The 14,762-nt window shown below is 35.9% G+C and overlaps 1 protein-coding gene across 1 annotated transcript; it reads left to right on the top strand.

Moving 5' to 3' along the window:
• Window positions 1–4,272: 4,272 nt before the first annotated feature.
• Window positions 4,273–13,909, top strand: LOC141294081 (lumican). Its single transcript, XM_073826162.1, has 4 exons — window positions 4,273–4,455; window positions 5,576–6,209; window positions 7,912–8,229; window positions 12,660–13,909. Exons 2-4 carry the CDS (start codon window positions 5,588–5,590, stop codon window positions 12,809–12,811), a joined length of 1,092 nt encoding a protein of 363 aa, XP_073682263.1. The 5' UTR covers window positions 4,273–4,455; window positions 5,576–5,587; the 3' UTR covers window positions 12,812–13,909.
• Window positions 13,910–14,762: the final 853 nt, after the last annotated feature.

Here is a 14,762-nt window from a genome sequence, read left to right as displayed (position 1 = left end):
CGTCCGCTATCTCCGTGCCTGACGCGGCGACGTCCGCTGTCTCCGTGCCTGGCGTGGCGACGTCCGCTGACTCCGTGCCTGACGCGGCGGCGTCCGATGTCTCCGTGCCTGACGCGGCGGTGTCCGCTATCTCCGTGCCTGACGCGGCGATGTCCGCTATCTCCGTGCCCGACGCGGCGACGTCCGCTATCTCCGTGCCTGACGCGGCGACGTCCGCTATTGGGCCTGACGCGCCGTTACACGGGCCTGGCCCGCCATCCCTCCCCCTGACTTGCCTTCCTCCGTGCCTCCTCCCTCCAGACTTAGGGAACGTCTGGGAGCCGTTCCGTGGGGAGGGGGTACTGTCATGATCGGGGCTGTGGGGCTTCCCTCAGCCACCTGAGGTCACTGTTTTCCCTTCCCTGCACAGCACTTCCAAGTATTCACGTCTGTTTTGTCATTACACTGATTCACTCACAGCTGTTCACCATTTGGACTTTTCTATAAGAAACCTCATTTCCCACTACTCCTTCTGGCTGCATTGTCTTCCGTATGGTTTGTTTCTTGTCACTGTCTGTCTGCTCTGTGTTCCTGAGATCCTGACCTAGACTGTGTTCCCTGTTCTGTTTATTTTGTGTTTGAGTTTATGTTAGATTGTGCCGTGTTGGCCTTTTGTTTTTGATTTGTTTGTGTTCTTTTGTGTTTTGTTTACATTAAAAATATTTCCCTGCATCTGGACCCAGAACTCCCATTATTCACGTGACACCAAGTTCACCTTTTGGGGGAAAACAGAACATTATTAGGGTCAAAGTTATTGGTTGTAATGGAACTTACACCATGTGATTAGTGTGAAAATGATAAATTATGTCAGTATGTGTGATTAATGTGATCTTTTTATTTTTAATGTCATACAAGGAAAAGCTGGAGCTGTTATCTACCCTAGGACATAAAAGTGCATCCATTTGTGTTATTTTATAGTTTTGATGAATTTACTATTATCCTAGTCCCTAGAATTCAGCAGATAATACATAAACATGCCAAAATACACTTTACCAGACCTAACATGTATTTTTGACATTAGTCAAACCATGATAATGACATTATTTTCCTCAGAACTCAAATAGTGGTGAAGATAGTTTGAGATATAGCGCCCTCTAGAAATCAGTTTAGGGAATAGCATGTGATTCTGCAGCCAACATATGAGTCACATTCACATGCAATGATCATACTAATAAATAACTGACCATATCAAATCATATAGACTGGAATTAATCAAGAGGCTACTTCAAAGTATCATATGTAATACAGATCCACAAAACAAGGCTTTGACAGAAAAGAAAACACCCAAGCCTGTAAATTGCTTATAATTAGTACAGCATTTGTGCTTGAATGCATTAGCTCAGAAATGTAAGAAAACAGAAATAGCTTGTTCTGTAAACTGACCCTTATACCCACTCACTAACATCTCTTCCAGATTGCCTGTCCTGTGCCATTGGCTTGGCATGACTCTGCCATGGCAGTCTGCTAACCGCAAAATATCCACAAAGACCTCAGTCATAACGTGCCAAGAGAGCTACAGCTCACACGACTGGTGCATGCACTGGAAATTCAAAAGCAAACCGCAATTTAGACATGTAAGCAGTGTTTTGACTGGTTGTAAGTATACACAGAATTTATGCTGACTGGAAATTATACACAAAAATTGAGAACAGTGAAGTAATAGACATGAAGGACAAAATAAGTGTGAGAAATTATGGATGCGTAACATTAAATATACTAAATGATTAATTTAACCCTATGTAATTTAGCAACAAGTTTATAGCAATAAATGCTCTATGATAGGAAATTTGATAACGAAACTATTTTGCTGTATCATTGGATATATATATATTTTTATTTTTATTTTATTTTATTTTTTTTTTTCAAGTCAAGCTGCACTGCCTGCTGGGTTATAAGGTAAAATTCCAAAAAGCACTGGAAGGTTCTTCATTTCCTTCTGTTTAAATGGAAAAGAAATCTGGCAACCGGTAGCAGTCTACAGTGTTTCAGGGAACAGAATAACATAAACGTCCCTTCAAAAACACTCTAGCTCAGGCTCAAAGCAATTCTTTCAGAGTTAAGTCAGTGTTTATCAAAAACTACCTGTCTAGCCTTCAAAGAGAGTTCAAAGGACTCTAGGAATAGGGTTTCAAATCCTGTATACGAGTTAGTCGCACACCATGTTCACTTTGGTCTCCTAAACAAATTTGAGTGCAAAACCGAATGGTTTGCAAGTAAAAATTATGCCTGAAATATAGTCATTTTCAGTGACTATATTCAGTAATTCATAAAATGTTTCAAAATATACTTTTGTAATAGTCCAGAAGATATAACTTTAAATATAAATTTATAATTTATTTTAATTTATTAAAATAACATCTTTTAATTTATTGAGCAATGTTTTCGGCCCTATGAAATCTGTTTTATTTTTTCCCAAATTCCATTTTATTTTTGTCCAAATTCTGTTTTTCCGTTTTAATTTTTATTGGACTTTCTTTATTTAATTTTCATTTCTAGAATCTGTTTTAATGGTTAAATAAAAAGAAATTACTAATCAGAAAGCATGCCTAATTAAATGAAATCATGAAATTTACACAATTTAACCACTATAAGTTACAAAAATAAAAATGTTAAGGTCCTATGAAATATTTTTTATTCTCAAATTCAGTTGTATTTTTACCAAATTCTGTTTTCTATGAATTTTCTGGGTTCCATTTAAATGGTTTCATTGAAGTTTAATAATCAAAAGCATCTGTAATTAATTAATTTTATATTTAAAACATATTAATCAGAAAGCATGTTTAATTAATTGAAATCGTGCAATTTACATAATTTAACCACTATTTACTATAAGTTTAACAGAAAACATTTTTCTGGTAAACTAATTCTGTTAAATAAATGTTCTGGTACATATTCCTTAAAAAAATAAAAGAATTATGAAGAATTTATTAAAGGGCTTTACTTAAAAAACATTTTTAAATAATATTTAATAAGTGTAAAGTTATGTAATAATTATGGCTGATCATTTCCAAACCTTTTCTTTATTATTTTCTTCAAAAAACATTATTCCTGAAAGAGACAAAAAAATTAATCACTGTCTATATTTAATAAATAAAATATTTCATTATATATATATATATATATATATATATATATATATATATATATATATATATATATATATATATATGAATAAATATTTTATTATTTCCCTATGTTTAGATTATCATAAAATTCTACATAAAAAGCATTTTTATTAAAATATTAAAAGTAAAGTTATAACCAAAATTACGGCTGATCATTTCAAAACTTTTTCTTGAGTACACATTATTCCTTAAAGAGATGAATCACTTATGAATCACTGAGTACATTCAATAAGTAAAATATTTCATATTACAGATTATTAAGATTATTCATATTTTAATATCCTACAAAGTGTAAAAATACTTATATTGTGCTTTTTTCTCTCTTTCAATAAAAAAGTAGAGAGCTTTAAAAACTATATTTAAAAAATTTATTGTTTAATGAATTAAAATATGAATATAAAGCACTGAGCATAAAATAATATTATATAATATCACATACTAACACAACCTTGCTTTTGTGGTTGTTATGGTTCATTTGAGTGCTAGGGGGCACTCTGACTTTTCAGACCTTCATAGACCAAAACATTGTCTCATCCCTAAGGAAGGGCTTTGAAGTTTTGGGCTAAAGCTATCTTAACTAAACTTCTCTCTCTCTCTCTCTCTCTGTCTCCCTCTTTTTCTTCTCTCCTGCTCTCTCTCTCACACAGACATACAGGGTCTGTTTGGCTCCCCAGGCCCCCTCCAGCTGTCTGACTATAACCACTGCTCTCTGTGCTAGATATTCCAGAGCTGACTGCTGCACAGGGCATGTCCGCAAAGAGAAAATATACTGCCTTCAAACTTACTCCCCTTTTTCACAGGCGCAATGACGTGATATTACAGTTCATCAGTCAGTGGCCTAAGGCTGTTTATGTAACAGTATATGGTTTGCACAAGCATTAACATATGATTCCACATCAGTTGTATATTACTCAAAATCAAGCTCTGGAGAAGAAAGTCACATTAAATCAAAAACAGGATTTCCATCCACATATTAAGTGATGTGCATTAAGTCTAAAAGAGTTTAATTCACATCAGCATTGTCTGTGAAGATTGCCCTTTTTTACGCTGCCAGCACACATGTTTCTAACAAATGTTGTGCAGTGGTTAAACTCCAACCATAAGCTTCCGAGACAGGTTGGAAAAAAGGAGTGAGAATGAGCCGTATGGAAGAAAAGGCCATCGCTGAGTGAGGAATGTTTCAGTAGCCGAGTAAAACGCTTCAGGTTGCCGCGTTTTAAACGTCTACAGGGACAAATCTACCATTCTGAGGCTCTTCTAACTAAAACTGGCCGTGGACGAGAGGCGAAAGGTATGCACATTCCTCTCACAAATGTTGATGATGCATGTGCTTGCAATGTGATAAAAGAGAATGGAAGAAATTCACTGGAAAGTAGCATTTTTAAACTACTTTAGCATCTTGCATTTTTTTAGACACTCTTTAAAGTAGTTTTTTAGCCGTGGCTGACAATGATATAGAGATTATATAGAAATGAAGTTGTATTTGGCACATTATTATAATTAATAAAGCAAGAATGCAAATGCTCTGCTGCTCTTTCAAGGCTTATAATGGCTGTTGAGATTTTGAAATCCAATAAATTGCATACATCAATAATAAAGAATCCATATTTAAACGTTTAACGTGGTGATAAATGCGAAAACGCAGAGAAGAGAGCAAAACTAAACAACGGTCTTGAATTAGAAGCACAAAATGAGGATTTGTATCCAAGAGGAGACCGGTTTTCCTTTGCTGTAAAGGAACAAAACTTGGTTCTCGCCAGAGCTTACACTACACCTATGTCCTACGTCATCCGCTGGAACGTGGGTACACTCTTAAAAATAAAGGTGCTTTAAAAGGTTCTTCACAGCGATACCATAGAAGAACCATTTTTGGTTCCACAAAGAACCATTCAGTCAAAGGTTCTTTAAAGAACCATCTTTTTCTTACCTTTTAATAATCTCAATAACCATTTTTTGCCACAAAGAACCTTTTGTCAAACAGAAAGATTCTTCAGATGTTAAAGGTTCTTTATGGAACCATTTAGACAAAAACGGTTCTTCTATGGCATCGTGAAGCACAGTGTGTACCACAGTTAGCTGAAGCTAGAGATTATGGTTTATAAAGTTTTAAATATGGATTTTCATAATTTTCTTATACAAATGCATCGATTCACTTCAGTAGGCCTTTATTAACCACCCAAAGTGTGGAGCACGTTTTATGATGGATGGATGCACTTTATTGGACTTCGAAATCTTAACTATTCACTGCCATTATAAAGCTTGGGAGAGCCAGGAATTTTTAAATATAATTCCGATTGTTTTCGTCTGAAAGAACAAAGATATAATGATGGCTTGAGGGTGAGTAAATCACAGGGGATTGTTTTTATTTTTGAGTGAATTATCCCTTCAATAGCTGTTTCTGTTTCATTCAGGCAGGTGAAAAAATGGATATCAGCTCAATTTTCTTGTTACTCTCTGTGTGTGGGCCGACTTGGGCCTTTACGGTGGACTTGGACTATGGTGGTGTACCACTCTGGATCAACCGTTTTTTGGGAGAGCCGAGTGTGTTGACTTTGAAAGATCGGATGGATTCCGGATGGTTTCGTGCTGTAAACTCACAAAGTTGTCCCTTGGAGTGTGACTGCCCAATTCAATGGCCAACAGCTCTTTATTGTGACCACAGGGGCCTTAACCAGCTTCCCGGTGGCCTTCCGTCCCGCACACAGTACTTGTTTCTCCAAGGGAATAATATTACTATCCTTGGATCCGAGGCGTTTGCAAATGCCACCAACTTGCGTTGGTTGATTTTGGATCACAATCAGCTACTCAGTGAGCAACTCGATAATGTGTTGTTCTCCAATCTGACCCGCTTGGTAAATCTATTCATAAATAATAATAACCTGACAAGGGTGCCAGTCAGACTGCCTAGGGGACTCAAGCAGCTGCGACTCGCATATAATCACATCGAAAAGATTTCTGAAGGAGCTTTTCAAAATCTGGACAATTTAACATTACTTCTGTTACAAGGCAACCGTCTGAAGACTATTGAGGAGGGGGACTTCAAAGGTATTCTTTGGTTTTTATACAGTTGAAGTCAAAAGTTTACATACAGCTTGCAGAAAATATTTACCAAAATAAGAGGGATTATACAAAATGCATGCTATTTTTTATTTACTACTGACCTGAATACGACATTTCACATAAAATACGTTTACATATCCACAGTAGAAAACAATAGTTGAATTTATAAAAATTACCCTGTTTAAAAGTTTACATACCCTTGATTCTTAATATTGTGTTGTTGCCTTAATGATCCACAGTTGTGTTTTTTGTTTAGTGACAGTTATTCATGAGTCCTTTGTTTGTCCTGGACAGTTAAACTGCCTGCTGTTCTTCATTAAATCCTTCAGGTCCCACACATTTTTTGGTTTTTCAGCATTTTTGTGTATTTGAACTCTTTCCAACAATGTCTGTATGATTTTGAGATCCATCTTTTCACACTGAGGACAACGGAGGGACTCTTATGCAACTATTACAAAAGGTTTAAACGCTCACTGATGCTCCAGAAGGAAAAACCACACATTAAGAGCCAGGGGTGTAAACTTTTGAACAGAATGAAGATATGTACATTTTTCTTATTTTGCCTTAATATCATTATTTTCTTCATTTAGTACTGCCCTTCAAAAGCTACAGAAGATACTTCTTTTCAGCATCAGTGAGCGTCTGAACCTTCTGTAATAGTTGCATTTGAGTCCCTCAGTTGTCCTCAGTGTGAAAAGATGGATCTCAAAATCATACAGTCATTGTTGGAAAGGGTTCAAATACACAAAAATGCTGAAAAACCAAAGAATTTGTGGGACCTGAAGGATTTTTTTGAAGAACAGTAGGCAGTTTAACTGTTCACGACAAACGACAAAAGAACAACTATTACTAAACAAACAACAACAACAACAACAAAACAGCTGTCGTTTGTCCCTTATCAAAAATCAAGTGTGTGTAAACTTTTGAACATGGTCATTTTTATAAATTCAGTTATTGTTTTTTCTTGTGGACTATATGTAAACATTTTTTATGTGAAATATCTTATTCAGGTCAGCACTTTGTATGATGCATTTTGTATGATCCCTCTTATTTTGGTAAAATCATTAACATTTTGCAGATTCTGCAAGGCGTTTGTAAACTTTTGACTTCAACTGTATATTTTTTTTTATATTTTTTTTAAATATAAATCAAGAAATGCACTGATATAAAATTTTTGACTGGGACCAATAAGCTGGTATTTATTTCTTTTGGCCAATAATATTAAAATTTATATTAAAATGTGTCTAAATAAGAGAATAGTTCACCCAAAAATGAAAATACCCTCATGTCATTCCAAACTTTCTTCAGAACACAAATTTAGATATTTAAAATCGGAGACCCTGCATAGACAGCAATGTAATTACCACGTTCAAGCGCCAGAAAAGTAGAAAAAGTATCTTTATAACATTACAATTGAACCACTGATGTCACATGGACTATTTTATTCATGTCCTTACTACCTTTCTGGCCCTTGAATCTGTCTATGCAGGGTCCGAAAGCTCTCGAATTTCATCAAAAATATCTTAATTTGTGTTCCGAAGATGAACGAAGGTCCTATGGGTTTGGAACAACATGAGGGTGAGTAACTAATGACATAAATTAAATTTTTGTGTGAACTGGCCCTTTAAGAACGTTAATCATTTCGTAAACTCTAAGCATTAAGTCCATCTGTCATGTTTTTCACCAGGTCTTGGAGTCCTCAACCTCCTGGATCTTAGTCACAACCTCCTGGAGACTTTCCCCAAACATCTGCCTCCATCTGTGCAGCAGCTTTACCTCTCCAACAACTCTCTGACTGGCCTGACTGAAAACTGCCTTCATGGTTTTAACGGACTCCGTTATCTACGGCTCGGACACAACAAATTGAGGAATGATGGGCTTGACCCTGCTGCATTTAACCTTACATCTCTGGTGGAGCTGGATCTCTCATATAATCAGCTGACAGAAATCCCAAAAGTTCCCACCACTCTTCAATACCTCTACCTTGAGGTTAACCATATCCAAGGTGAGATGACGCAAGATTCTTGTATTACACAAACAAAAGCACTAACGTTTATTCTTAGGTACTACACTGAGGAGAAAACAGCACTGCTAAATTTCAATGTGACAGAGGAACAATTTCAGCCCATGAGAGAGTTTCATGCCTAGTTTAAGGACAGAATAACTGTGACAAGACACAAGGCAGAGAACCTTATATTTTCATGCTGATGTTACATTAACAAAACATTCAATAAATTGCTCCAACAGAACTTGGAGAGAATGTGACACTTAAATCTTACTGCAAGTTTTCAAGAGACAAGATGTTTATAGGGGACATAAAGCACTGCTGACAGACTTTAGGAAACCATGGATTGGTTTTGATCCACAAAATTACTTCAATGTGGCAAACTACACAAATTTATTACCATTTGAGAACTAGCATTCTGAGAACTAGAGAACAGGTAATGGTATTCTGGAAAATAAGTGGTCTTCTATCTTGGTCTATACATTCAATAAATATAAAGATTACAGATTATTGAACAGATGTGGTCAAACACAAAAGGTCAGTAAAATATTCAACTTTCAGACAAAGCTTGCATTTCAGCTCATTTTAATTATATACTTAAAAAAACTAAATAAATACATAAATTAAATTCTAAATTCTGCACAAATCTTTCAGGAATGCCATTCGGGCTCTGATAAGAAAGAAACCTACGCATTAATATGTTGTCATGGGCAGTGACAATTTTAGCAATCCTGCTTACATGTCTGCTACAGTCTTAAATTTCAGCCAAGAGCATAAATTATTCTGAACACAAATCTGTAAGCTGGCCAAATGCTTGACTGAGAACTGCTCGAATGTTTGTGTCCTGATCAACAGTCTTACAAAATGAGGCTGTGTTCTCAGGCTGATGAAACAATCCCTGGCACGAGAGAATAAACATTCAGACCCGGACGGGCCATGGGAAAAATGACGGAAAATGTGACAGGATTTTAGAAGAGAAATAACAAACTTTCCCTCTTTACTTGGTTTCCTTTTCCCCCTTTCCCCATTCTCTAATGTGTTTGTGGCAACATGTTTGCAGACAGAAACATCCTGGAGAGACACAAGGTGACTAGAAAAAGTAGGTTAGCTAAAAGAGAAGGAGGGAGAGAAGAAAGAAGGATGGTTTGAGAACATCTGTGAATACTCCAAAAGGAATCCACATGTGCTAAAAGCACGCTCTGTTCTCTCCCCCTCCTCCTCAGCAGCACGCCGTGCTCGGTTACAAGAGCCGTGCCTCTGGTGGACAGCAAAGACTTCAGCAGACATTCATTTTTTTTCAGTCAGTGCCAGTGGTCATGATTCACTTTCTTTGAACCATACAATAAACCATCATGGCATAAACAGTGGTTTCCCAGCTGAAAATGAAGTATAATATTTTAATTACTACCAAACCACTATTAAAAACTATGACGAATGACATGTAATGGTAGCCTAGCAGTGGAGGTAAGGAAAAGGTTAAACAACCTGTCAGATTTCCCTTCCAAAAACAAAAGGGAACAATGTAAATAGAGAATGTATTGACCAGCTGAACACAAAAGGCTCCAGTCTGAGGGTGGAGACACTATGATGTTTTTTGCATAGACCAGAAAATATGATAATAATATTGTTATTGCTGGACTTCTGGGCAGAGGAGTGGAAACAAGTTACAAATATAGTTACGCACCTTAAGTGCTTTGTAAACATGTATTGATTCTCTTTGCTGAGAATAGTCTTAAAGGGGTCATGACATGGATTTTTTTTATTATTTTAATATGTTCCTTAAGGTTCACTTATAATGTTATTAAATAAAACCCTCATTCTGACCCTCTGTCTAAAATAATCTGTTTTTAAGGGGCAGGTCCTTTAAGGCTTTTCAGTAATCGGGTACTGTTATGATTGGCTAACTATGGAAGCCCGTTTCTGCCAGTGAATAAAAACTAAAAAGGTTATTGTGACTCGCAACTCTGACTTTTTTCTTGCAAATGCGAGTGTGTATCTTGCAATTCTGTCTTTTTTCACACAATTCTGACTTTTTTTCTCAGAATAGTGAGATATAAAATCGCAGTTGAGAGTTATAAAGTCAAATTTTGAGGGGAAAAAAGACTGACATGTTCTCAGAATTGCGAGTTTATCTCATAATTCTGACTTAACTCACAACTGCATGTTATAAAGTCAAGATTGCAAGTTATAAACTCACAATTCTGAGAAAAAAAGTCAGAATTGTGAGTTTATATCTCGCAATTCTGACTTTATTTCTGAGAATTGTGACTTTATTTCTTAGATTTGCAAGTTTATTTCTAAACTCATTGACATAAACATGCAATTCTGACTTTATAACTCGCAATTCCGAGTTTATATCACGCAATTCTGAGAAAAAAAAGTCAGATTTGTGAGTTTATATCATGCTATTCTGACTTTATAACTCGCAATTGGGAACTTATATCTCACAATTTTAAGAAAAAAGGTGAAATTGCGAGTTTGTATCACAGAAATTCTAACGTAAGTCAGAAGTGCGAGATAGAAAAGGCAATTGTGACTTTTTATTTTATTCAGTGGTGGAAACAGGCTTCTATAGCTAACATCATTGCATACTCACCAGTGTCAATGCCCCCTCACTACTGCACTTGAGTTTTGAAAACATGATATATATATGTATATATAAGACTGTTATTTACAGACAAAGCATTATGAAGGCATTTACTTACAGTTTGTGATGCAGCTGCAGACATATCTAGTAGAGCTTCATCTTTCAACAAATGTTTCTTTGCAAACTCTCTAATACACTGTGCCTCATTCACAAAACTAAATGCTCTGAACAAACATATTGTCCTCCAACACGATCCGGGATGCTATTTAAAGGGTTAGTTGACTCAAAAATGAAAATTCTGTCATTAATTACTCACCCTCATGTTGTTCCAAACCCGTAAGACCTTCGTTCATCTTCGAAAAACAAATTCAGATATTTTTGATGAAATACGAGAGCTTTCTGTTCCTGCATAGACAGCAACACAACTACCAAGTTCAAGGCCCAGAAAGGTAGTCAGGACATTTATAAAGTAGTGCATCTGGGTTCTTGAAGAAGAAATATTTTGTTGATGTCCTTACTATCTTTCTGGGTCTTGAACATTTCAGTTGTGTTGCTGTCTATGCAGGATCAGGAAGCTCTCAGATTTCATCAAAAATATCAAAGATGAACAAAGTTCTTACAGGTTAAGAACGACATTAGAGTGAGTAATTAATGACAGAAGTTTCATTTTTGGTTGAACTAACCCTTTAAAATAAACCATCCACTTGTTCCTGACACTGCAATCCTTCTGAAGTCTGTTCAGAGATGCAAACAAGCTTTTTAAAACAAACACTGCAAAGCAAACATTCTTTTACTCTTCGGGTTGTCCTGTTATCGACAGAATCAAGCGCGTGGACTATGTCAGAAAAAGCGAAAGTTTAGACAACATTATTGTGGGTTCTATTTGCTTTTGACGCTACATAATGCTCACATCCAGTGTAGGCAAGTGTCAGCTGTTAAGTGACTGAACACCACTGGGCAGGGCTTATGGTTAGACGATGACCATTCGTCAATGTCTTGCTCTAGAGGCGGTGTTTATGCAAGTGGTTGTGCCATTGTGACATCACATGCCACATCAGATCCAAACGGGCCATTTTTGGAGTTTAAGTAAATCCTTTGTTTATAATGAGGAGGATGATTTAGGCTAAGAAACTTGCAGGATGTTATAATACTACAAAGATCTCTTATATGCCAAAAGATCAAGACAAATTTGATTTCTCATGTCATGACCCCTTTAATGTCACCAGAGATACCTAAGACTTTGAAACTACAAGCTTAGCATTAATAATAATGCTACCGCAATCAGTATCTAAATCAAGATGAAACAGATCTGCCCACTTCTGGTTTCCCTTTTGTGTTCTCACTGACACTGAAGGTGCCCATGGCATTGCACCTGTATCTTATTTACATGTTGCTGGGAAACAACTTCTCCTGTTTACGAGGGCTGTTGTTTGACTGTGGTGTATGATCTAATGAAGAATTAATGTGCGCTGCAAATTTTCTGAAGCAGCATGTCACATTAATCGCTGAATATGCTGATCTATCGCTATCTGTCTTCAGTAAACAGTGGAAGCAGTAAAGCAGTGCCAATACTTCAAAACAGACAGACAGCTGGGAGTAGCAGACAGCTTAACAATCTTAACCTGCTTGATGAAATAGCTTACTGTGAAATTCAAGTGGGACAAATGTGAAAATATATCAAATGAATAGAGTATGTGTAACACTTACACTGCCAGACTGGTTAAGTAATTAAAAAATACATATATTTAATTTTTAATTTAAATAATATATATAATACTATATTTAATAATGTGACAAAAACATGCCAACTAAATTATAACAATTATTCTGTCATGTCTTCCAGAGTTCAACGTGAGCAGTTTCTGCAGGGCAGTAGGACCCACATCATATTCACGTATGAAGATTCTGAGGCTGGACGGTAATAAATTAGAGTATCACAAGCTGCCTCCTGATTGGGTGTTCTGTCTACGTGTGCTCCATAACATTTATATCTGATCTAATATATGCAGTCAGTGTCTTAAGCAGCTCTTCCTTTTAGGATCTCTGAAGACTTCAAAATACAAGCATGCAATGATATATTATAAACACACATGTATATTTAGATGACATTAGAAAGCATGACAGCAGAATGAACTGCTCAGTATTCAAGGTGCTGATGTTTTGAATAAGCATGCTGTAAATGGTCTTAATGTAAAACAGTGTTTAATAATGCGGTTTTACTCTGAATGTACTGTATGTGAGCAGTCACATTTTATTCTGATGCACAGTGAAAGTCTATTGCCTTTTCCTAGTCTTGACCTCACATGTTCTAATTATATAATCAGAAAGTTTGGGATCTTTTTTAATTCAGCAAGGATGCATTTAATCAACCAAATGTAACAGTAAAGGCATTCAGTATCAAGGTTTTTACAAAAAATGCTAAAAAGCACAGCTGTTTTCAACATTGATAATAATAAGAAATGTTTCTTGAGCACCAGATGAACATATTAGAATGATTTTTTACTACAACATTGTAGTAATGGCTGCTGAACATTCAGCTTTGCCATCACAGCAATAAATTACATTTTAAAATATACAGAAACCGTTCTTTTAAATTGTAATTTTTCAAAATATTACTGTTTTTACTGTCTTTTTTAACAAATACATGCTTGGTGAGCATACACTCTTAAAAAAAGGTGCTTCACGATGCCATAGAAGAACCTTTCTTGTCTAAATGGTTCCATAAAGAACCTTTAACATTTAACAAAAGGTTCTTTGTGGTGAAAAAAGGTTCTTCAGATTATAAAAAGGTAAGAAAGAGAAGGTTCTTTAAAGAACCTTTGACTGGATGGTTCTTTGTGGAACTAATGGTTCTTCTATGGCATTACTTGAAGAACCTTTTAAAGCACCTTTATTTTTAAGAGTGTAAGAGGTTTAAAAAACATTACAAAATCTTACAAACCCCAAATTTTAAATGGTACTGTAAGGCTTTTTGTTACCTATGAGTCTGGAAAAAGCTATTATTCCATTACTGCAACACTTCTTGCTATATTACAACACTTAAAATGAAGTTCTAAGGTTCCAAATAAAATAAAAACCCTTTGTGTCAAATTACATTGACAGTGTAATTATTTTCATCTGTGTTCTACAGCAGTTCAGTTAATTTATAGTTTCCTCTGTTCCTCTGGAACTGGAATTTTAGCTTAAATTAATTTTCATATCATATAATAACTCACAGCTCTGCTGCATGTTCTGGCCTGGCAATTTTGTAATGAAAGAAAAGTGCTATTCACAAAGTCCCTTTCAGTAGGCAGCAGTATATCAATGCTCTCAAGAATACAGCTTCTGCCAAGGCTGAAAACATTACAAAATGATTACACCCTCTTCTTGAATTAATAAAAAAGCATAAGCCAGTGACAAAGACATAGTATTTTGTGAAAAGCACTTCTGATCTTTGAACACATTCTATTGTGTGATGTAACAATCGCAGGTCCCTCAGCGAGTATCCATGAGCAAAATTAGAGTAGCCAAAAAAAAAAAAAAAAAAAAAGTCCATTACATAAATGTTGTGATGATAGAGAATGACATGCCTTGGCTTCTTTTGTTTGTTGTGCAATATTTCTCATTCAGTACAATTGTATTGTATTCGGCTGCATCGGGATCCTGTCAACTCAAGTTAACACAGTATCCTAACCAAACACAAACTCTTCCATGTTAATCCTAGTTTCATTCCTACCAGTAAAAATCAACACTATATTGTGTCGGTCACTAGAATCTCTTCATGTTAGCGTCAGTCCAAGAAACTAACTGAAAATTCTTTGGACCAAAATCCTGACCATAACAGACTCATATATGACAAGTCACTCAAGTTCCACATGGAAAACCACAAAAAGATGCCATCTGGAGAAGCACATCGGTAATACAACTTGTGTGCAAACAAATGCACTGTTATGCATTCGAGACAGCA

The sequence above is a fragment of the Garra rufa genome, chromosome 20, assembly GCF_049309525.1.
Source record: "Garra rufa chromosome 20, GarRuf1.0, whole genome shotgun sequence".
In the NCBI taxonomy this organism is placed as follows: Eukaryota; Metazoa; Chordata; class Actinopteri; order Cypriniformes; family Cyprinidae; genus Garra; species Garra rufa.
This window is presented reverse-complemented; position numbering and strand designations above follow the sequence as displayed.

Bases quoted from the DNA above. Each gene is read 5' to 3' on its own strand.
- LOC141294081 (XM_073826162.1), top strand. From the start codon at position 5,588: ATGGATATCAGCTCAATTTTCTTGTTACTCTCTGTGTGTGGGCCGACT. The intron at 6,210-7,911 runs GTATTCTTTGGT...GTTTTTCACCAG, and splicing joins TGAGGAGGGGGACTTCAAAG to GTCTTGGAGTCCTCAACCTC. The intron at 8,230-12,659 runs GTGAGATGACGC...CATGTCTTCCAG, and splicing joins TGAGGTTAACCATATCCAAG to AGTTCAACGTGAGCAGTTTC.